The sequence below is a fragment of the Echeneis naucrates genome, chromosome 8 (assembly GCF_900963305.1).
Source record: "Echeneis naucrates chromosome 8, fEcheNa1.1, whole genome shotgun sequence".
NCBI classification, from domain to species: Eukaryota; Metazoa; Chordata; class Actinopteri; order Carangiformes; family Echeneidae; genus Echeneis; species Echeneis naucrates.
The window spans coordinates 19,808,173-19,831,541 of NC_042518.1; the positions used below are offsets into that span (position 1 = coordinate 19,808,173).

Below are 23,369 nucleotides of genomic sequence, written 5' to 3' on the forward strand. Positions count from 1 at the left end.
GGGATGAAAGGATAGCCTATGAGATAAGCGTGCAGGAGGCCATGTCAGTGTATGGTTCAGTGACACCGGGCATGATCATCACAAAGTTTCTGGACTCCAGCATCGGGATAGGACGCTTTGCACACGAACTAGTACGCGGCGTGGATTGCCCTTATGAAGCCACATACGTTGACACATATCGTTACATTGACGTCCCAGTCCCGGTCTTATTTAGGAATTCAATCTGCATATTTGAACACAACACAGGTCAGCCCCTGCGAAGGCACTTCGCCGACTTCTTTCACAACAGCTACGGTGGGATGGTGAACAATGCTTTGGTATTCAGGACAATCACCGCCATCGGCAACTATGACTATATGTGGGATTTCATTTTCTACCAAAGCGGATCCGTGGAGGCCAAGGTGCACGCCACCGGTTACATCTCCTCCTCCTACTTAGTGAACGATAATCGAAAACACGGGCACCAAGTGGCCGAAAAAGTCCTGGGAAATATCCACACGCACTTCATTCATTTTAAAGTGGACTTGGATGTGTTAGGTGAGTGGCCTCAAGACCAGGGCATGGTCTAAAGGGGAACGAATTGTCTCATTACAGTAGCTAATGTCATTTTTTAAATAATTGAAAAAAAGTCAAGAAGCTTGGTAAGGAACTCCAACTATACTAATATACCATTATAACAGCAGTAGTCTGCGGAATAGTCTGAAAAACATCTTACATTACTGATTACTTACTGTGTTCGATTATATATGATAACACACCCACCACTTACCCACTCCCAATATTATGCAATATATTTACTCTAAAGTGATATGGGCAGTGAAAAGAAGTGTGCTGCTGTAACCTGTTGAGATTACTTTCTTTTGCAGACAATTGGTGACAATTTTTTTTATGTTGAACTGTCAATCAACTAAGTAAATCCTTCCCCAAAATATAATTCTCTTCTTTCACAGAATGCACTTTCAAAATAACATAGCAATATACAGTTTTTGTTGTTGTTCTTTGTTTTTTTCTTTTGTAAGAAAAAAGGGTGAGTGGAATCTGATCCTAGTATTGCCCCTGTGATTTAGTGTCATCAGGAATGTGTGAACTGCTCTAAGAATTGCATTAAAAGTTGTGAGAATGCTCACTCTGATGACTAAACGTGTAATTACAGGACAATAAAAATGTTCAATGACGCTCTAGTATTGCCTGAAAACAACAACAAAAAATAAGAATTGTAATAACTTTTTCATTGTTCCCTCTACAGGAGTGAAGAATATATTCGAGACCAAAGACATGGAATATGTCAACGTGTCACTGCCATGGATGCCTGATCGCTATGCTATGATCCCTCAGCTGGTGGAGCATCAACTTAAAACAGAACAGGTCTGGTTTAGCTACATCTATTAATATGCAATTGGTAACAGGATTGAGAGCTGCAATTTAGTTTTATTCAAGAATTACACTATAGTTCTGTTTGACAAATTTGGACTAATGTGTATTGGGGCACCTCAACAGGAGGCAGCTCTGCGCTACAACACCAAGACTCCTCGCTACCTCCACATTGCCAGCAACAAGAACAATCGCTGGGGTCATCACCGTTCCTACAGACTGCAGGTGTTCAGCTTCACAGGGGACCACCTGCCAGAGAGCCAGGCAGAGGAGAGAGCCATGTCCTGGGCCAGGTGAGACCAGATAAATTTGGCCTTGATGATCAAACATTGCGACAGACAAGAATTTTTTTATTCAATCTTTGGGTTGCAATTATTGTGATAAACTATATTAGTGCAAATAACAATACTTGTCACGCTACATGGCTTGGAAGAAACAATCTGAGGAAAGTCTGTGGACAGAGGGTCCAGATCTCCAGTCAAAGCACAGTTGTGTTGATGTGTTACACCAACTTTCAATTTCAAGTGATCGGGTGGTTCAGTCTTGCTTTTTGCTGCCAGATTTATATTTTTAACGCTCACTGTTGTAAAGAGAGAAGTCAATGCTTCCTTTGCTTTCTTTTTTTCCCACTTTTGACAAAAAAAAGTTAAAAAGATGAATTATACATCAACAAATTCAAGAAAAATTGTTTGCATTTTTATGTTGTTACACCAACTCCCTGTGTCAAAACAGATTTCAAGAATCATTTACCTTTTTCCTAAATAAAGTTAAAGAACGAACAAAACAGTATGCTTTTTGAAGGGAAGATTTTATTTCATGGTCAATAAACCGCACACTTAATTAATTTAATACTCTCGGATACATTATTGTGGTCTGAGAAGAACAAGTTGCTACTTTTATTATCTTGTGTACTCATGTTACAGATAACTAAAAACAATTAGTTGATTAGTGTCTATTCGGTGAAATAGCTAAGTAGGAAAAAGTTAAAAAGCACACATTTTGATAGTGAAATAGTTATTTTAGTCCTTTTCAAAATTATGATGAATTCAGCTTCTTAAATGTGAGGATTTTGTGCATATTTGGTTATACATAGTCTACAAAAATAACATATTGGACATTAGACATGAGACCCTGGGCTATGGGAAGTTGTAGCGGACAATTTTAACTATCCCAAATCATACTAGTGTGCTCTAAACACCCTGCAAAACCTGGTATTCCTGCCTTCTGTACTGTAGTATGTATTAAGCCATTCCTTTCTAAATAACTAGCTAGTCTCCATGCAACTACACTAAAGAAAATCTTCCCCTCTACATTCAGGAGAGAGGTCATACGGAACTGACTCAGGTCTGAAGACTCCTTCTCCTTTGGAATAAGAACACCTCCTGCCCTCCCTTTTCCTGGTTAAACAATCCTTTAACAAACTTGAATGGGCCCCTGTAAAATGCTGTCCTTACATATCCTTTCTTTTTCTCTTTTTCCTAAGATATTCAGCCCTCCTGAGCACTGCTAGCCTACTTCTCAACCCGTCTTGTAACACATTAATTCCCTCCCTCTCTTCCTCTGTAGCTCTTTTCCATTGCTTTCTTATTTGTCTTCTTTCTTTAACAAATTTCTCCATTTCTCTTTGCCGTCTAGACTTACTAGTCTAGAGTTACTTACTACTTTTTCAACCCTCTTTCTATCTTGCACCCCAAATTTTTCTACGCCATAGGAGTAAATTATGTCTCCCATCTTCTCTAACTATGGAATATGTACTGTTAAGATAGTTAGGAAAAAAAAGTGTGGGGAAAATAGCTCAGAAGCTCATTCCTTAAGCACAGAGCCCAAACATTCACTGCTAGCAAACATACATTCACATGTCCTCAAATGCTATAATGAATGTATTAAGCTGAATAAATATTCCAGCATTTTTTAAGAGTGCAACTAAGAATAGAGATGGGGCTACCCATGTTATATTCCTCATGAGGCTATACTCTCAGCACTGTCTGTATCTGTATCAGTTAACATTGAACAAACGTAGACATATTGGTTCACATCATCTCATGAATTTTAGGTACACATTACATTTCATGTCATTATGCTGTGGAAACAATTACATTGTAAAATATATTTACAATCCAAAGCACCAGGAAACCGTGAAATCATGTTGTGTGAAACTATTTTTTGGCTGTCTCTCTAACCAGTTATCAAAATCAGACAATTTAGACAGTGCCATCTAGTGGTGTTAATACATATAATCCCATTTTCACACCTGGCTACATCAAGGCAAAGCAATTAGCTAGGAAATTAACTGACAGCTTAATTGATAATGAAAATAATAATTGGACCATATTTGTAGAAAGTAAAAGGCAGTTTTATCAGAAAAAGCAGAAAAAAGTGAACACACCATCACCATCCACGAATGCTATTATTGTGTCATGTAATATTGTTTCCTTTTAGTCAGCTGAATCTGGAGAGTTGAGAGAAATATCAAGAGAACGTATTGTTATCCTCTAATGACTACACTGTCTATGCCTCTTCTATCGGTCTTCAGGTATAAGGTGGCCATCACAAAACATAAGGACACTGAGCAGACCAGCAGCAGCCTGTACAATCAAAACAACATCTGGACGCCAGCTGTTGACTTTAGCAAGTACATAGAAGATAACGAAAGCATTGAAGATGAGGTGTGTTGAGAAGGAATTATCATGTGAAAATAAATATATTTTGTTCCATTTAATAACAGTATGCAAACACTGATTTAGACAATTTAGCTCAAGAATGGTTCAGTGTAGTTCATTGTACTGTTATTAATTGTTTGCAGGACTTGGTTGCCTGGGTGACTACTGGTTTCCTCCACATCCCTCACGCCGAGGACATCCCCAATACAGTAACCGTGGGCAATGGAGGTGGCGTCCTTCTGCGGCCACACAACTACTTTGATGAGGATCCATCAATCCACGCCAGTGATGGGGTCTACATTAGCCCAGATAGCAAGGACAGCTGTGACAACAATAAGATCGCTTGCCTTGCCCAAGAGATCTGCAGCCCCAATTTGGAGCTCTTCACCTACAATGGCTTTGATGGAGTTATGAAGTTTGACGATTGGATCTGATTTACTCATCACTACTCAGTGGTAACAGCTGCTTAGAAAATTCATAAATTAGTTGTTGATCGATAATCTGTCAAAATGCTTTTTTAAAATATATATTTTAAGGATTATTTTAATTTGATATCTGTTTGATAAGGAGACGGGACGATTAATACTGTTTCCATATATCAGTTTTGTATATATGTATTAAGTCCATATAATCAGGATGTGCTTAACCTATCTTTAGCCTTGTTACGGCCTTGGCCTTGGTGTTTTCTTCTTCCTTCCTCCTTTGTTTTTTTTTTGGTGTGCCTACTGTTACCTGTGTTTCAGGGCAGGTTAATATGGATGTGCTGTCCCTAGAGTGTGATTTGATGCAGACTGGATCGGTGGCTCCTCCTTTGTGCAGTCTGCTGGAGGCTGATTGGAGCAGCAATTCCTCACACCACAACAATCAGTATGCAACACCTGAGCCAGAAGAGTTAAAATGCTGTGCCAGCCTTCCTGCTGGCAGATATCTTAGATACCCCTTGATTGCTGTCAGAGCTCATGTTGGTCAAACCTAGTCTTGTGTGTGTGTGTCCCAGATTTAGGCCAGGGTAAATTTCAAATTATGATTATATTGTTATATTGTTAATTGTTATATTGTTAGGTTTTATTCACTGTATCAAAGTTCACACTAGGTTTATGGGGTGATGATCACTTTGTATTTTTGTTTTGTAGAAAAAGCAGAGTAGTCAGCCAGGATTTTATTTTGAGAAACCTAATTGTTGTTGAAAATCATGTGAATTACTAAAGTAAGGAAGGTATCGCTGATAGTATTATTATTATTTGACAGCACCCGCTGGCCCACTGTTTCGCCGCACATTTTGCCACACAAATAAATACACTGCCTTCAACATTTCTGACCATCGGGTTGTGGAGTATGTTACTTCCCTTTCCCTCTACAGTGTGTACACTGGAGGAAACATCCTGGCTATTTCAAAACTTTGTGAGAATTGATAATATGCTCAGTGCTGATGTGATCAGAGAACGTGCTGGTGGAGCTGATACGGGCAGTGTAACCACAGATGTCAAGATGAGGGCTGTTAGCTGCTGCATCTGTTTAGTTATTGCTGCTAATGCCTGTCCATTGTGGGCAGCTGTTTGCCTGGCTTCAGCAGCAATTCCAGACATGACTGCCTCATGCTGTTGAAGGACCATCTCAATCTGCTCTACTCGGCTCGTGGGTGATGGATTGCTTGCTGGGTCCATACTGGTCAGTCAAATCAAATCAAATCAGATTTATTTGTATAGCGCCAAATCATAACAAAGTTACATCAAGGCACTTTACATATAGAGCAGGTCTAGACCAAACTCTTTATAAATGTATTTAAAGAGACCCAACAGATCCCCCGATGAGAAAGCACTTGGCAACAGTGGCAAGGAAAAACTTCCTTTAAGAGGTAGAAACCTCGAGCAGAACCAGGCTCAGGGGGGGCGGCCATCTGCCTCGACCGGTTGGGTTGAGAGAGAGAGAGAGAGAGAGAGAGACAGGCAGGCAGGCATTGGAGGGGGGGGGGGGGGGGGGGGGGGGGCGTAGGCGTGGTCAGTTCGCACTGTCACAGGTTTAGGCAGGGCCCGAAGGCAGCACAACAGCAGGAGGATAGATATGAAAAGCGTTTATTCAGACCTTTGCAGCAACTGAGTAAGAATCCACAAGCATTTTCTCAATGTTCAGAATTCAATTAGTATCCCCTGTTGTGGTACATCTTCAATATAGCACCATTTGTTGGGGCCAGTTAGTTCATTGGTGATTGGCTATCAAAAATTAACTATCTGAAATATATTAATGTTAAATTCTAATTTTGTTATAACCCTAATCTCAGACAACCCTAAGAGAACATTGGGACACCATCATAAAAAGGCAAAAAAATAGCCAAATCACCAATTCAGCCTAATAAAATACTATTTATATTTGGCTCCCTGACTTTAATCCACAAGTTACCATATTAAAGTAGAAGGATGCAGAGCTCGGCAATATTTCTTCTTGTGCAACATCAAATAAACATTCTTATAAAGTAACAAACTAGTACAGGCACTATTCTAACATAGGCTATATGCTTATGCTGTCGAGGTCGACATTGGCCCATTGACTCATTGGCCTTTTGCGATGACTATGCCATTGAGAGGTATAGATTCTCAGGTGATGGACTGAGTTATTTATGTAGGCCGCTGGGTCCAAAATTACTGCAGCAGACAGCACGAAGCCATGCTCTCACTGTACGATAGATGGGCTGTGTTATACTGAGGTTCTTTGCAAGCAGGCATTTCCTGTATTCTGTTGGGGATGTAGAGAACCTCTATAAAAGGAACTATATGCCACACAACAAGATGTGTTTATCTGGCACTGAAGTCACTCATACACATATTCATCACCTTCCCTGGCCACAGAAGACCCCTCTACATAGAGTTAAATTTCCAGATCAAACTTTCTCTTTTGTTCAGTTTAATTTCTACCTCTGTAAACTCTATGTCTCTCAAGATGTTTGATGTAGACTCATGACCATGAATTCTGTAAAAGAAATGTCAATTAGCACAGCAGGATTTGTACATACTGTAGATCTACTTTATCCAATACCCGATGCAGCAACCAGGCTGCTTATGAGGCTGTGCAGCATCTGGGTCCAGCAAGATAGTTCCACAAAATTGACAATACCTCAAGCCTGGAGTCTTGTCATTTGTACATGTGCCTTTGCCCTGCCATTTACAGTGGGGCAAAAAAAGTTTAGTGTTGTGTTTAGTCAGCCACTGATTGTACAAGTTCTTCTACTTAGAAAGATGAGGTCTGTATTTTTCATCATAGGTACACTTCAACTATGAGAGACAAAATGAGAAAAAAAAAAAAAAAGAATCCAGGAAATAACATTGTAGGATTTTTAAAGAATTTACTTGTAAATTATGGTGGAAAATAAGTATTTGGTCAAAAACAACATTCAGCTCAATACTTTGACCTCTGTCATTGGCAACAAAGGTTATGTTACAAACGTTTCATGTTCAACAGGTTTGCACACACTGTAGCTGGTATTTTGGCCCATTCCTCCATGCAGATATCCTTTACAGCAGTGATGTTTTGGGGCTGTCGCTGGTCAACATGGACTTTCAACTCCCTCCACAAATTTTCTGTGGGGTTGGGGCCTGGAGACTGGCTAGGCCACTCCAGGACCTTGACATACTTTTTACAGAGCCACTCCTGAGAGCCATGCAGGTCATTCATCAGGTCCCTCCGTGTACTTCTAGGATTTTTGCTCACCGTTCTCATGATCAGTTTGACCCCTCAGGATGAGATCTTGTGTGGGGCCCCAGATCAAGAGAGATTATCAATGGTCTTATATGTTTTCCATTTTCTTACAACTGGTCCCACAGTTTATTCATTCACACAAACCTGCTTGCCTATTGTAGATTCACTCTTCCCGGCCTGGTGCAGGTCTACATTTTTCTTCCTGGTGTCCTTCGATACCTCTTTGGTCTTGGCCATGGTTGAGATTGGAGTCTGACTGTTTGAGGATATGGACAGGTGTCTTTTATACAAATAACGAGTTGAAACAGGTGCCATTGTTAACGCATCTTTCTGAGAGAAATTGTGGGTGACCAAATACTTATTTTCCACCATAATTTACAAATAAATTCTTTAAAAATCCTACAATGTTATTTCCTACATTATTTTTCCTAATTTTATCTCATAGTTGAAGTGTACCTATGATGAAAATTACTAAAGATGACCTCATCTTTCAAGGGGCACTCGCACAATCAGTGGCTGACTAAATACTGTACATACATGCATCAAGAGAACTTGTATTAAGATTTTTGACCGGACATGCCAGACCTGTGATTTCAATAAAATGTACTAACTGGATCATCTTCAGGTGGCTCCAAAGATGTGCTGTGTTCCCAGACACTGGAAAGGAAGACAAAGTCAGACAGTATCATATATTTATTTGATTGTGTTCCATGTGCAGTACTGCAGTATGTACCTTGTATGGGACAGCCAGTGTATGTTTCTGGGACACAGTCTGGGACTGTCCCTCCCTGGCTCCCCTCCATCACTGGCCTCCCTTTATTCACATGGATTGCCAGTACTTGGTGGGCCGCCCCCTGTGACAGTTTTATGCACTTTTTTTGCTATAATCATACAGACCATCAATATATTAGCAGACAGCAGATATCAGCAGACACCTAAGTTATTCACCTCATTTGTTCATTGTTATCTACACTGAAGTCGCTTACTGTTGTGGCTCCCAACTGCCAAGCTAGATTGAGCAGTGGCTGTGGTGCTGTGATCACTGATCATATTGATTGATTTTGAATCATACGTATATAACATACTCTACTATATATTTACAAACAAATCTACACCCTCCCCACTACCTCGCAACCCCTTTCTTTCTGACCATTAGCTAATAACATTTAAGTTTACAGTAATTGGCTGCAGAGAACCTGGGAATAAATTCAGCAGATGTTTATCTGAAAACACTGTGGCCAAATTTAAGTAGAATAATCAGTCATTTGCTAAATGGATGACCTTGTGAATATCACTATGGCCTCACTGTGTTCAAATCTTGATTCTGTGGCTCCTCTGAAAAAGAAAGTAATGGAACAGAGGAGGCTGACACCTTGGTGTAGCCCTTAAATTCATGCCATAAAGCAAATGTCATAGAAAATGTGAAGGTAATGTTGATGAATTCTACTTAGCCTGAAAAAAAAAGCTTAAAAACATAAAAAAAAAAAAAAAAAAATGCCAAAAATTGCCAGAAAACAAGAACAATCCCAGGCTTCTCTTCAGCCCTGTGCCATAGATCAGTGGAACCATTGATTCCTTTAGCTCTTAGCAGCGTTTTTATGGGCTTTTTTTTTTTTTTTTTTTTAAACTTAAATGCTGCAGCTTCTGGATCAGCTGTAACACCTGCTTTGTATGGGGAATCTTTTTCACCTTTAAATCTCTCAGATCTATTTTCTATAATCTCATCTAAACCATCAACTTGTCTGTTAGACCTGATACCTACCAGACTCTTTAAAGATATTTTTCCACTAATTAACTAGTATATTCTGGATCTGATCAATGTGACTTTATGTGCCACAGCCTTTGAAGACTGCAGTCATTAAACCTTATTTTGATCCAGATGTTTTGGTTAATTATAGGCCTATTTTCTAAACTCAGAGTCATCTCTAAAATTCTTGAAAAAACAGTTGCAAGCCAATTATGTGCACATCTGCAGAGGAATGGCTTGTTTGAACAGTAAGTCAGGTTTTAGAGTGCATCATAGCACATAAATAGCACTGGTAAAAGTTAACAACCAAATACGAATGGCTTCAGATATCAGATTGGCCTCCATACTTGCCCTGTTAGAGCTCAGTGCTACTTTTGACACCATTGACCATAATATTCTATTACAAAGGCTAAAACTATCAGGACTCAGAACAGAGGAACCCAAAAGCATGAACACAGAGACAGTAATAAGTCTGACAGGATTTTAATCAGAATCAAACAGGTCAGAAACCAGGCAGGCAGAATCCTGAGGGCTAGGCAGAGGCTTCAACCGGAGAGACAGGCAGGAGTCAAGAATCCAGGCAGGCAGGCAGAATAATCCAATGTTATGAAGCTATAAGCAAGAAGGGACCTGTTGATAAGTCATATTGACGTCATTCCAATGGCACGGAAACTAACTTCTAAATTGACCCCAGATTGTCTACTTTGTCACCACAATTAAACTTGTTTTAGGCACTGTAAAGGGAAAGACATGCTTAAGATTCATGCAAAAAAATTAGACATATCTCAAATGATTTAAGTCACTTCTCTAGGCTAGATGACTTGTATACCACTACAGTGAGTATGTATACCTCACAGCATCCTGTGACAATACTGTGTCTCGAGTTAAAACTTTATCTCCATCTTTAACTGCCTGAAAGCATTAGTTTTTGGCAAATCTTTGAGTGCAATTAAAATTTAACACTAATTGATTACTTAAAATTTAAATCAGAATGTGCTTCTCCCAGTTTTTGATCCCAAAACAGAAATTATGCAGATGTTTACTGATTACTATGAATAATTTAAAATGAATTTCTGCTGTAAGCTCATGCATTGTTTGTTTTTTTTAATCTGCAACTTGATCAAGACATAATACAGACTGTGTTAAACCCTTTTTATGACCACTGACACTTATCAGGTATGCACACAGTTTATCATAATTCTACATCAAGTGTTATTTTATTGTTCATTCATATCATATAAGGTGCAAACAAAGACATTCTTCAATCAGTCTGGTCACGTTTCCTCCAAAGGATGACGCTAAGACATACATACAGCACAGCAAATTCAACGACCACTAAATAAGATGAAAATATGACCTCTATAGCTTAATTTTTTTTTTTTTTACATTTTCAAATCAGCCTTCAGCCATTCAAAGAAAATATGAACCGATAGTCATTGCTTCGAATTACATATGGTTCTGTCGTCATAAATTTGTGAGGGAACAAACAATACACATTTCACACTGTTACACACTTTTTGATTCTGGCTGAAGTTTGGAAAGACCATACTACACTTACTTTTAATGCTCTGTGCCAAATGAAGTAAACGTCTTTTAGGACTTCCATATCCCACACTTACCAATTTGAAAAAAGCACAAAACACATGACAAGAGTGCAAAATGAACACAAGAGCTCTGCTGAAATTATTAAGCTCTGCACAGATGTTTGAAATCATTAAATAACATCTAAATTAAACAATCAGGTAGCCTTTTGGAAAGACCTGCATCATGTGATGTTAAAAGACAGGGATCGATATATTTTTCAAGTCCTCAATGTTGACTAAAGTACTCTGTATGCTTCAAATGAAGAATTCATTGGATCATCTAATATCTTCTTCACACCTGTAGTTTGGTTCATTTAGCTCAGTTTAGTCATATTTCGGTTTTGCTTTGGTCTGCTCAAACTGTCTCCTCACAAACAAATTAAGTGTAATTGTCAAGCGACCACAAAGGATTTTGGTGGTCTTAGCTTGCATCAAAAGGACCACACCCAATTAATTATGCACACAAAGAAATATGATGTAAAAGGAACACCTCCTACTACAACATTATAATGTCTATATTTTACAGATACAAGTAAACTGAGAAGGACACGCATGCATCCCATTTCTGTTGAACTTGTTTTCCTTTTCTTTTCCTTTCACAGAAACTCAAGAGGATTATTAGATAATTTACTTAATGCTGAAAGTCCATTCCTAACTTTTATAAAATGCTATGGTTGGCCTGTTTCCCCTTCCTATCAGGAATGGACAACAGAAATCACAAGGAGTTGGATTAAGACCCTACCTTAACAGCAGGACAGATTTTGTTCAGCCTGTCTGAGTTTGTTTGCAAAATCAAAACAAATGGACAAAGAAGTTTGGTTCTTCTGAATCAAGCTAGGTAAAATTGGCTTAGGTGCCATATAGCAGAATGAAAGAACCTAACACATTTTGATATGCAGGAGTGCCAGAGGACTTGAACGAACAAGTTCATTTGAAGCACACTGAGCCCTTCCCTTTTAAGTTGAAGTAATTTCTCCAAATCCAGTCAGAATTTAGAGAAAGTACCAATGCATTCCACTCAAAAAAGTGAAGCACTACAACAATATAAAGTGTGGTTTAACAAGGAAATTTAAAAATTAAGGTAGGAAAAAAAATTTTGCACATCTGTCTGGAAACAAAGAACAATATATTGCTGCCAAATACAAACTGAGATCTGCAATAAGAAGAGCCAAATCCAACTACGCTACGAAACAATTCTTAACTAATGACACACGTTGCATCTGGGAAAAACTAAATACAGAAAGAAACCCACCCCCACTCCTGACAACGATAATCTTCTGCGACACTTTCTCCATTGGAACTGGCTGGTGTTTTCACCAACATCTTCGACACCTCCCCCTGTTTCTGCTCAGAACCCCAATACTTTATCATCCTGGTTCTCAAGGGCAAAAACATCTCCCTACATGACTACAGACCCACTGCTTTGACATCGGCAGCCATGAAATCATTTGAGTCCATCATACTCAAGCAGCTGAATACTGTCACCTCCCCCTTCATGGACCCATACCAATTCACATGCAGAGCCAACAGGTCAGTTGAGGACACTTTCAATTAAGCAATAACCACCAGGAGTCCACATATGCCTGTATTTTATTCATGGATTTCAGCTCTACATTTAACACTATAAACTGTTCAATAAATTACTCGATATGAATATTGACCCATGCATCTGTCACTGGATCCACAGGATTCTCTGGAACAGGCAACAGAAGGTTAAGATCAATACACCCTCAACCTGTTCCTTGGTACAGACACACATAGGTCTCATAGAGGTGTTCTCTCACCCTGGCTATTCTCCCTCAGCACAAACCAACCCATACAACCTTCGCCTAAAACTTCTGTGCCGATCAAAAGGTGAAGCCATTTCCATCACCGACACATTAAAACTCATTGGAACCCACATCAGCAACAACTTCAAATGGAAAATACACACAGACCACATCTACAAAAAAAAAGCCCAGCCACGACTCCCCATTTGTGACAGCTCAAGAAGTTCAGGGTAAGAGTTCTTACCCTGAACTTACCCTGTGTTCATCTGCTGCTCTGCTTCTATACGGGCATTGTTGAAAACATTCTCACCACATCCATTACAGTCTGGCACAGCAGTCTTGACACTATCTCCAAGAGGAAATTACAACGCATCATTTACAGAGTATCTAAAATTATTGGCTGGCCCCTAACAACCTTTGAGTCCCTTCACCACAAACAGACACTGAACATAGCCTGCAAAAATATTTGACCCACTCCCTAATTTATTGGGAGGTGAGTTGTCTCTATGGGCATTTATGTTGCATGTTCTTTATGTTGGAGCCTGTACCAATGAGCTGTACTGGAGACAAATTCCTCCATCCTGGATCTGTGGTCATTAAAGAAAGGAGGAGAAGAGTGGGAATGTTTTACTGCTTTCAGTGTTCCTCTATACAGTTGCAGCTGGTTATGCTGTGAGTACAGTAATTGGTGTGTGAGATTGCTAAACATTTTTCTATGATATTGAGAGAACATGTAAACCAAAAACTTATTTATTTGAGATATTATTTTTACTGGTTTTGTTTGGTTTGTCTGGCTAATAAGGGGCAATGGCACCACTCCTGGGAGTTATGTAGCAACTTGAAAGAATGAATGCAGAAGATAGCAGAGAGACAAAGAGAGAGAAAGTTAATGATAAATTACATTTGAAAATAAGATGAAATAAACCCTGGCCTAAAACATTCAGGCTCAGTCACAGCAACATTTAAAAAAAAAAAAAAAAAAAAACAAAACACCAAACTAAATTTAGCAGTGACTTCAATTTATAAGGAATCCTGCAATAAGTTTATTCACAATAGGATAAATCCAAGCAGAAATTTTGCATTGCTTTTAACTTTCTTTAATGTTAGCATTTATGGATACTTAATAAAATTTCAATTTTGATTCTTGTGTGTTTACCTGCATCTTACATTAAATATGAAATCTGCCAGATTGTTATATCAAAGCAAGGTGAGAACAGAATTGGTTCTTCTTACACAACTTCATGTTTGGTAGTCTCATATTTTTTCCATTGTGACAGGCTGCTGTAGTGCCCATTGTGGGAATGTGACCATTATTTTAAGATATAGGGCAAACTCTCCTTTGATACTTCAGGAACATGCCTCTTTTTTGATTCTCTTAAATTGAAAGGAACCAATCTGCCACCATCAAGGCCTATAAAAGTACCACAGATGTTTACTGGTCTAGGGCTTGGTGGAGTTTGCTGGAATGTCCATGTTACACAGGCATAGAGAAGATTATTTTCCTTCCAAATTGATCAGCAAGAAGAAAGACAGGCTGAAGGATGAAGGTAAAAAGTTAGATGAGAGTTCCTTCCTGTCTTTCCTCATATTTCTCAGTCCATTATTTCTTGTGTTTTCTCCTTTTTCCTCCACCTCTTGGTTTTTATGTTAGTAGTGTGTGGAGTACCAGTCATTGTCAGTCATCTGGACAAGTTCATTGACCACATCAAGCAGGTTGTACCCGTGTTTCTTAAGTAACCGCTGGTTCAGCAGGTGGTCCCCAAAGCCCATCTCCAGCAACACGGCCATCATGGTGTCCTGTGTGGAGGCATCAACTGGAGGCTGCATGGGAATAACATCTGGTCATTCTATGGAGCCTGATTACATGAAAAATGTGTCAGCTATATGTGACAGACGAAGTTAGATTTTGACAGTTTGCCACAACTTCAAATGAAGATTGAAATAGCAATGATTCAAACAGCAAGTATGTTGAACTTTGGATTTCTCTGAACATTGAAGGACTTGTATGTAGTTGTACCAAGGAAGATCTTGATATTGAGTTTCTTTTTTTTGGCCTTATACTTCCCCAAAGCACAAATAAAAGAAATTAATATTGAGAATGGATGAAACATTAACTTATTTGCTCTAATGTTGTGATTCTCAGTTTTTTTTCAGTCAATCCCCATTTTGGACAAATGCAAATTTCAAGCACCACCTGCCCCCATAACCACAACAAAATGCTAATAGTAATGCTAACAAAATACCTCAAGCTTAAAATTTTCACATTTATTGAAGTAACATGATTTCTATATCACCAACTTTTGTGGTCTCTGTCATAAATTGTGTCTTGTTTCGCTTCAATTAACATGCCAATGTCATTTTGTCAAATTTTTCTCTCAGTCTCCTATCTGATATTCATTTCATGAAGACTATTAATGATTTTGTTTTTGTTTTGTTTGTGTTTAGGTAATTTGTTTTAAATGCAAAATCTTGGTTGTCAATAAAGAAAGGCATTAATAAAATAGGCTTGAAAAGGAAAACATTCTCTAGCTTGTCACATTCCATCCATCATGTCTTCATTTCCCACTAGTTGGGCATGCCCCACACTCTTTGAGAACTGCGACTAATGTAAGATGCTCATGGTAGCATATTCAGCAAACAAATTTACCTACTTAGTTGCAATCCAACATAACTTCCAAGACACAAAGCATAATATTATGCATTTATTTTGTAGGATTACATATGTTTAAGAAAACTAAGCACAGCCACACTATAGAATTTAGAATACAAACAAGAGCAAAAAAAAAAAAAAAAAAAAAAAAAAAAAAAAAGGACCATGCTCATTGACTGACTCCTGAACAACAAACTTTCACCCTGCCCTAAAGATTATATCAGTCATAGCTAACACGTCTTTGGGGTCTAGTTAGGCCCACGACACCTCCAAGAGGCTAAACAGTGATCACTGGTGTCCCAGAGTCACCCCCTAATGCCAGCCATCACAGCTCCTCACACAAAGACAACTATCTCAAGCAGCATTACTGTCAACTACTCTGACCTCTCACCAACTGCACCAGTGAAAGCGGGGTGGGGATACAGACCCTGGTTCAGGTAGGGGTCAATGAAAGTGTAAAGGGTGCAGGAGGTGGAGGACAAGCTACACTAGCAGATTCAGCAAACAAACGCACCTGGACAGTTCTATAATCAGACCAAATCAAACCAATACAGGCCAACTCACCTGGACTAACCGCCTGGTCTCAAAGAGGCTCAAATAGGCCACACCCTCCACTTAAATACACTTCTTCTTCCTGGATTTCTTCCTTCTCCCTAGAGTCTGTCTATCTTAAGAGCTCCCCCTGCTGGGCCCCAGCTACTATTACTTCTTCTAATCCAAATCCACTGACTGGATCTTACTGCCTCATCTGACATTTCCTTCACTGTTTTCCTCACCCTCTGTCCCCTTCCACCTAACTCCCTCAACAAAGCAACAGCAGATCTGGCTACAAACCCTCTACATCCTACTTCTACTGGACAAATCCTAACCTTCCACCCTCCTTGCTCAGCATCCTTACCTAGATCTGCATACCTGAGCTTTTTCCTTTCATATGCTTCTTCAACTGAATCCTCCCACGGCACAGTCAGCTCTATGAAATAAAAAAATTGCCCTGTACCAATTAATTCTATACACGTTCAAGATACGTTATTAATAATCTATAGCTATATCAAAATGAAGAATGGCCTTGGTAGTGATATATATTAGAGGGTTTAGAAAAAGATCAGGGCCAAAAAACCTTTGGGTGCATCCCTTATTTGAGCCCTTCAAAGGGACGTTAAATATGTTGACCGAAGAGATATAAATCAGGTATGATCTGTAGAATAATACTGTGACAAAAGGTACATGCTGACCTGTGTAGGGCCTTGTCCTGTGAACAGGGCTTTATAAGCAGAAGCAGCTACTGACAGAGCTCCCTTCACCAGGCCGCTGGTGATACCTGGATGCCTGAGGATAGAAAATAATCTAAAATTGACAAATGTGTGTGAAAACTGTGTATTTACGTAGAAAACCTATTTTAATATTAGATTTACTTTTTTTTCTTTAACAACATGATTAGAGAGACTTTTTTGTGCGATTATTGCAAACACACTGGATTTTTGGAGGAAGTTAATGATAGTTACACAGAGAGATGTAGTAACTAGAATTGCATCCAATTGAGTCCATACTTCGCCGAGGTTAGACAATTGTTAACTTAATTTGTTCTCTCTTCAGGGAGAGCAGAGCTAATAGCATCAGCTAATCAACACAATCGTCTCGAAAAGTGATGGGTGTACCCATCCTTAGTGCAAAGGCCTGCTCATAACTGTATTTATAAGTGCCAAAAAGCGCAGTGAACTTTGTGTATTCCGATGGTGTTACTGTAGTTAGTAGCTGTACTTTCACTGGTGAAGGAAAGCTGGGAAAAATTTAGTGACCCTTTAGTGACCGTTTAATTAATACCATATTCAGCCATTCTGACTTTAAGGGGAACATACAACCAGGGCATTCTGTTTCCTTCTTTAATAATACTTTTTATTGAACTGTATAATGTACAGTCCTGTTAAGAAAATGAAGTGTGTGTGTGTGTGTATGAGAGAGAGAAAGAGAGAGCAAGAGATGGGATGAGACCTGGGACCCTCAGGGTTGTCCTCTGTGTCCTCAGCAGCTTCAGTGTGATCTGTCTGAGTATGATTAGGAATTGAGCCTGTGACACAAGAAACAAAACATGTTTCACACACATTGGTCCAGTTTAAAAGCTTAAAATTAAACATACAGTCAATAAGCCAAATAATATTACTCCTGGCCTAATATCTCTCAACTTTAAAACAATTTATTATCTCACTTGTTGTTTTCCCAGTGGAAACAAGTCACTGTAAATTGCTGTTACAAAAGCATACTTGGTACTCAGCAGGGTTTCCACCAAACAGGTCCTTGTGCAGAATATTAAACCATAGATGCAGTGGTTTTGTATCTTAAGTTTAATATTCTGTACCCTCAGTTGAAACTTGAATAATACGTACTGAGACATCAACCATTTATAAACAGCCAGTCTGGTGTTTGTAGAGCTGTGTGGTTGTAGTGTAGCCAGTTTTTCAATTTAATTGTCGTGAATAGTTGCATTGTGAAACAGGCACACAAAACCCAAACCAAGCCAAGCTGCACCTTTAAAATATAGCAGCAATGAAAAACAATTGTTCATAACTTCACACAAGATTTTTGTTGGTTTGTTTTTCAAGATAGCTGTTTGACTACGTCTCATTTAAAGACTAAGATTGCCATGGACATTCTTTTTTTTAAACAATGAAGGTGTGTAATGGTCTAAAACCGGCAAAGATGCTGACTCTTGGCGTAATTCTGTACTGGATGGAAGACAGGAGTGTTAGTCTGATAATTTTTGTTGCTTTGCATTGTTAACAATATATTGACATGCTTACCACAGTCATTTTGGTTCAATTCAGACTCCTTGGTTCCTTCCGCAATGGCAGTAGCATCAACATGTGTTTCTCCATTACACTCTGGACTGTACAATATCAAGAACAAGAAATATTGTATTGTAATATATCTGAATAATTTACAGACCCATACAAAAAAATAATACCACATCCCTCAAAAAATGCAAAGGGAAACCCATTTCCATTCATTTGTAAACTGAAAAGACTTTGACAGTTTTTTTTAAGGACAATAAGAAAAGCAGAGTAATGAATATGACATGACAGTTGCAGCACTGCTCTAAGTTGTGGTGAATTTATTGAGACAGCCAGTAACCACGGAACCGGAACACAAACATAATGGGTGGTAAAATATCAAAGTTTAACAGCTGGAATTAGATATCAAGGCCTGTGTCTAATATTTGTTTGCACCATTCTTACTGACCTTGGTGTGACAATGGCTTTAGGAGGTGCTACCACTTCAGGTGTAAGTGGCTCATCATCCAATGTTTGAGATGTACAAAGCATGTCATTAGCACTGCTGGTACCCGATAACTCTATTCCTAGAGCTGCAGCAGCTTCATTCTCCTCACTGAGGTCCTCCTCCCCTGCTGGGTGGTCTATGGATGGAGCATCTGGGTCCGTGGGGGTCGTTGCAGGGATGTCACCTGGCTGCGAAAGAGCAGAGCTGCAACAGGAGAGATGGGCATGTTTACACAAATATGTAGCTGAGGAAGTGAGGAAATGCTACTGTTAAATCTCATGACTGAATACTGAAGATTGGAAGGAGGCCTTGTATTAAGTGAAAAAAACCATAAAATTAAGGTAGAATATTATAAAACAAACAACTATTTGAAAAATGTTTTAGGAAAATTAATGTCCCCAAAATTGATAACAAGACCGCATCAGATATATAAAAAAAAAAAAAATGTAGAGTAGCTTACAAATGCAAACTTCTCTCCCATTCTGCTCTCTGCATTTGCAGACCAAAATGCTACTGGGTTCCCTTCCTTTGACTATGTTACATCTCTTACCCCTAAAAAAGATAAAATTCTTTTAGATTGAAGCTTGGTTCGTTCCATTTTAATCTGAACTCTAGACAGTAAAATCTTTTCCTATATGCTGGCCTGCTGCTTAGAGGAGGTTTTGTCCCCAGTTGTGGTTGACGATCATATAGGATTTATTTGAGGTCGTCATTCCTTTAACATCAGGTGACTATTTAATATCCTTTATGGCTCCACTCCACTCGATATTCCACAAATACTAGTGTCACTTGAAGCTGAGAAGGCTTTTGATCAGGTAGAGTGGTATTATCTCTTCTATACCCTCAAACAATTTGGTTTTGGTGAAAGACTCATCTCTTGGATAAAAGTTCTGTTTACTTCTCCACTAGCAGCTGTCCAAACAAACAACAACCTCTCCTGTTACTTTCTGCTCCCCGTGTCACCTGACAGGGTTGTCCCCTGTCGTTTCACTTATGTTATTATAATTGGTATAATGGATATACCAATTATAGAGATATGACTTCAACAATAAGCTGTATTTGTCAGTTGAGGACATGCCTTTGTGTCTATTCCATCCTTTAACTAGTCTACATCATTCTTCATTCTTCCTGACACTCACTGCTTTGCTCAAACTCACGCTTACAAAATCTATACCTAAATTCATCTCAAACCCAATTGTGGATCACTCTTACAACTGGACACAGTTCAGAAGAATCTTTTCTTTCAGGGACCTGCCCACTTGTGCTCTTTTAACAAAGAAATCATTAGTTCATGCTATCAAGTAGAAACAGAGTTTTTCATGAATGGGCTAAAAGAGAAATTGCCATAATAGAGAACCTATTTATTGACAATGCTTTTGCATTTCTGCAGCTCCTCAGTTTTATATTAGAACCAGTTACTCATTTCCTATGCCAGCCACGGAACCCTCTCTTGAACTTTTTTTTTGAGATGCAATCTATGTTCCTAAAGGGACCATTATAGCAAAGCCTACTCCTAATTTGACACATATAATTGCAGTAAAATAGCAGTTCCTGAAGTTTAATTCCAGCATATTGTTATGAAAAAAGACTTGATCCTCAACTAAACTTAACATGTAGGTTGATAAGTAAGGGTTCATTATAAGATCTAAAGTTTTACTTCTAACCCTCTGTTAGGACTAAAATAGGTAAAATGTTTGAATACATTTTCAAAAACATAAATTCTCCAACAAAAGGCTCTGATAGATTATCCACATTCAAATGTCACCTGAGAGAGAGAACTGTCATATTTTGTATGAATAAATCAAATCTTTCAGATAAAAAAGGCAAATTTTTGGGTGGTCATTAAACTGTCAGAAACAGTACAGGACAACAGATAAAAGAATAATACTAAAAGGCTTTTGAAATAAGCAAATGTGATGCCTTTAAAACAAAACAATGGTTCCTGTGTCATATGCTTTTTTTATCTTGCATGGAGAAATAAGAAATATCTGTAGTTTGGTTGGTGAGACTACACGTAGCTCCAGCACACCTGATTCAAATGATCAGCTCATCATCAAGCTCTGCTGAGGTCTGATCAGGGGCCACTCATTTGAATCAGGTGTGTTGGAGCAGGAAACATCTAAAACATACAGGGCAGTGACTCTCCAGGACCAGAGTTGGAGATAATAATACTAAACTAAATCATGATAATGATGTGAAATTTGTTTCCTCTAAAGGACCGCCGCAACCTGCAACTGTAACCACCACGTAAAACATATTTTCCATGTTCCAGTTAAGCTATTATATTGTGTTTTGTGGCTGTGTAATGTTTATGTTTCTGTTGGTTGCAGATGACCAGAGAATTAAATGTGGCCTCTCTCTGTCAAAATTGCCAGGGCCTCTTTTTGGAGTCAGTCCGTCAATGGTTGGAGACCTCTGATGTAGACGAGCTGGCCAATTGCTTGCTGTCGAATTGACAAGAGACATACCTGTACATGGACTCCCCAAGTGGCCGACTGGTGTCAAAACAGTCAGGGAGGATGATGATGTAATCCTCTGAAGAAGTGGAGGAGGAGCGGCTTCTTGTCCCTTCTCTCTTGTCTTCTCCTTCTTTCATCTCCTCGAGCTCCTTCTCTGTTTCCCTCAAGCTGGACTCCACGCAAATACTCTCCATGTGCAACTCTTCAGTCTCCTCTGTCACAAGAGCAAGAAAATGTATAGCATTCACTTATCCTTCAAAGGTCTGATAAGTGTATTCAGTAAGAATATGATTTACTGATCAAACCTAAAAGCACAGGCCTGGGAGAACTATGCTAGATCTTGTATTTCATTTAAATCAATTTACTTCCAAAGGGTAAGGGTCAGCCCTCTCACTCCCAACCTTTTGAGTGCCAAACAGAGTGATGTCTGTGAAGCCTTTACATCTAATGTCAATGGGGTCACACCAGGTTCTCCGCCCCCTACTTTGGTATTTGCATGCCTGTTCCTCATTACTGGTCCTCTTCCTCCCAGAGGCCTCATCTATCTAGTCTTCTGAGGGAACAGTATTTTTGAGTATGCAATTGTGGCTGGAAATTCGAGTTGGAAGGTCCACTTTCAGCTGCCAGTCCCTGGCTGATGCCAAAGGCCCCCCCTGCTTGGCCAAAGCACTGATTCCACATTGAGCTGGGGCCACTCCTTCTCCTTATCCTTATTGGTGGCAGTTAATTCAGCTGTATTATCAGTGCCAGACTTGGGGATAGCTGGTGGAAAGTGGAGGGTCTCCAGGCTGGGCTCCTCCTGCATCTCATCAGGTACTGGACCTCCATGTTGCTCCATATGCTTCCCCATTAAGCACTGTCAGGTCCTAGATCTTTGTGTGCTTGTTACTTCCTGTTTTAATTTTGATTATTTTGTAATCTTGTGTTGTCATATCGTTGTTTGTTTTGCTTCCTGTTTCCTCCTGTGATTGCTGTCTCCGCCCTAAAGTCATTCACCTGTGTCCCATTCCCCTATGTATTTATACCCGTCATCTTTCCCCATGTCTTTGTCAGATTGTCTGCATCCTTTGTGAGTAAATTTCCAGCGTTATTGTCCTCTAGTGGTGGGCAAGTGAAGCCTCATGAAGCACTGAGGCTTTCCTAAAAATTGTGCAAAAAAGATTTAAAGCTTCAAGACCACAGTGATGGTGACATCTGGTGGACAACTGAAGCCATAGCAACCTCTAAAGCACACAACTGAAGCACTGGCACTGTTTCAATCCCATGACAGCAATGAAAGTTCAGAAAAGTCTGTGTGGTCATTCAAGTGTTTTGTTCATTCATAACAAATAATGATTGTATCATCATGACAATAAAATATGCAGATGCTCTCCCCCGTACTCTTAAATTTTGGCTACAATGTTGCTTCCACCTTTGCCTTTATAGTTTTGCAGCTTGGAATGGAGTATGATGGGTCCAGGATTTTAATGAAATTTTGGAACCCTTCATCCTCAACAATAGAAAAAGGCTGACCATCTTTAACAATCATGTCCACCAAGGCCTCAACCAGCTTCTGTTTTCTGGACACTGTGTGGGAGAAAGGTTGCTATATGAATATGATACACAACATCTACAATAAATAGACACACACATACATATATACAGTATTTATACATATACATTTAACTTACTGTCAGGATTTCCAGTGTTGACAGGGTCACTGGTTTGTTGATTGTCATCATACCTGGCACGCAAGTGTCTGAGCATAGATAATGTGTTGCTGCTCTTGTGTGCAGAGCAAACACCGCACCTACAAGCAATTGTAATTTTGAGACCCATTTAATAATTAAAAATGCAATTCAATTATGGAAACATAAAATGTATGCCATAAACTGCATTATACCTTATTTGGTGGTATGAGATCAAAATGATCCCAAACTTTAGAACATCGCTTATTGGTGGTCGCCATGGAAGTTGCCAAAATACCCTCAGTCCCACTCTCTAAATCTCTATCTCCTCACAACCCCATTTTGAGGCATAATGATGCATCTTATATAGCTGGTATGGCACCAAACCACTCAAATCTGTCAAACCTGTCAAACCTGTCAAGCTGTCATTGGCTCAGAATGCATTGAAACGCCATGAGCCAATGACACACACACAAGGAAGAGCTTCGAAAAATTTTGAA

The 23,369-nt window shown here is 39.2% G+C and overlaps 2 protein-coding genes across 3 annotated transcripts in view; one reads left to right on the forward strand and one right to left on the reverse strand.

Annotated features, from left to right (window-relative positions):
* Positions 1-5,349, forward strand: part of aoc2 (amine oxidase copper containing 2) — a 6,458-nt gene extending 1,109 nt beyond the window's left edge. The window contains exons 1-5 of the mRNA XM_029508231.1: positions 1-537; positions 1,247-1,365; positions 1,498-1,664; positions 3,905-4,037; positions 4,175-5,349. The exon at positions 1-537 is cut by the window's left edge and continues 1,109 nt beyond it. Coding sequence (XP_029364091.1) covers positions 1-537; positions 1,247-1,365; positions 1,498-1,664; positions 3,905-4,037; positions 4,175-4,465 — 1,247 coding nt within the window. The 3' untranslated portion in view covers positions 4,466-5,349. The remainder of the gene's footprint in view (positions 538-1,246; positions 1,366-1,497; positions 1,665-3,904; positions 4,038-4,174) is intronic.
* Positions 5,350-9,897: 4,548 nt separating this feature from the next.
* The window catches only part of nbr1b (NBR1 autophagy cargo receptor b), a 64,190-nt gene continuing 50,718 nt past the window's right edge, over positions 9,898-23,369 (reverse strand). For both annotated transcript variants that reach the window (XM_029508080.1, XM_029508081.1), the window contains exons 18-23: positions 21,212-21,416; positions 18,705-18,947; positions 18,266-18,351; positions 17,460-17,535; positions 16,703-16,796; positions 9,898-14,641 (exon numbers count right to left, since the gene is read on the reverse strand). In XM_029508080.1, the coding sequence (XP_029363940.1) occupies positions 14,468-14,641; positions 16,703-16,796; positions 17,460-17,535; positions 18,266-18,351; positions 18,705-18,947; positions 21,212-21,416 (878 nt within the window). In that variant the 3' untranslated portion in view covers positions 9,898-14,467. The remainder of the gene's footprint in view (positions 14,642-16,702; positions 16,797-17,459; positions 17,536-18,265; positions 18,352-18,704; positions 18,948-21,211; positions 21,417-23,369) is intronic.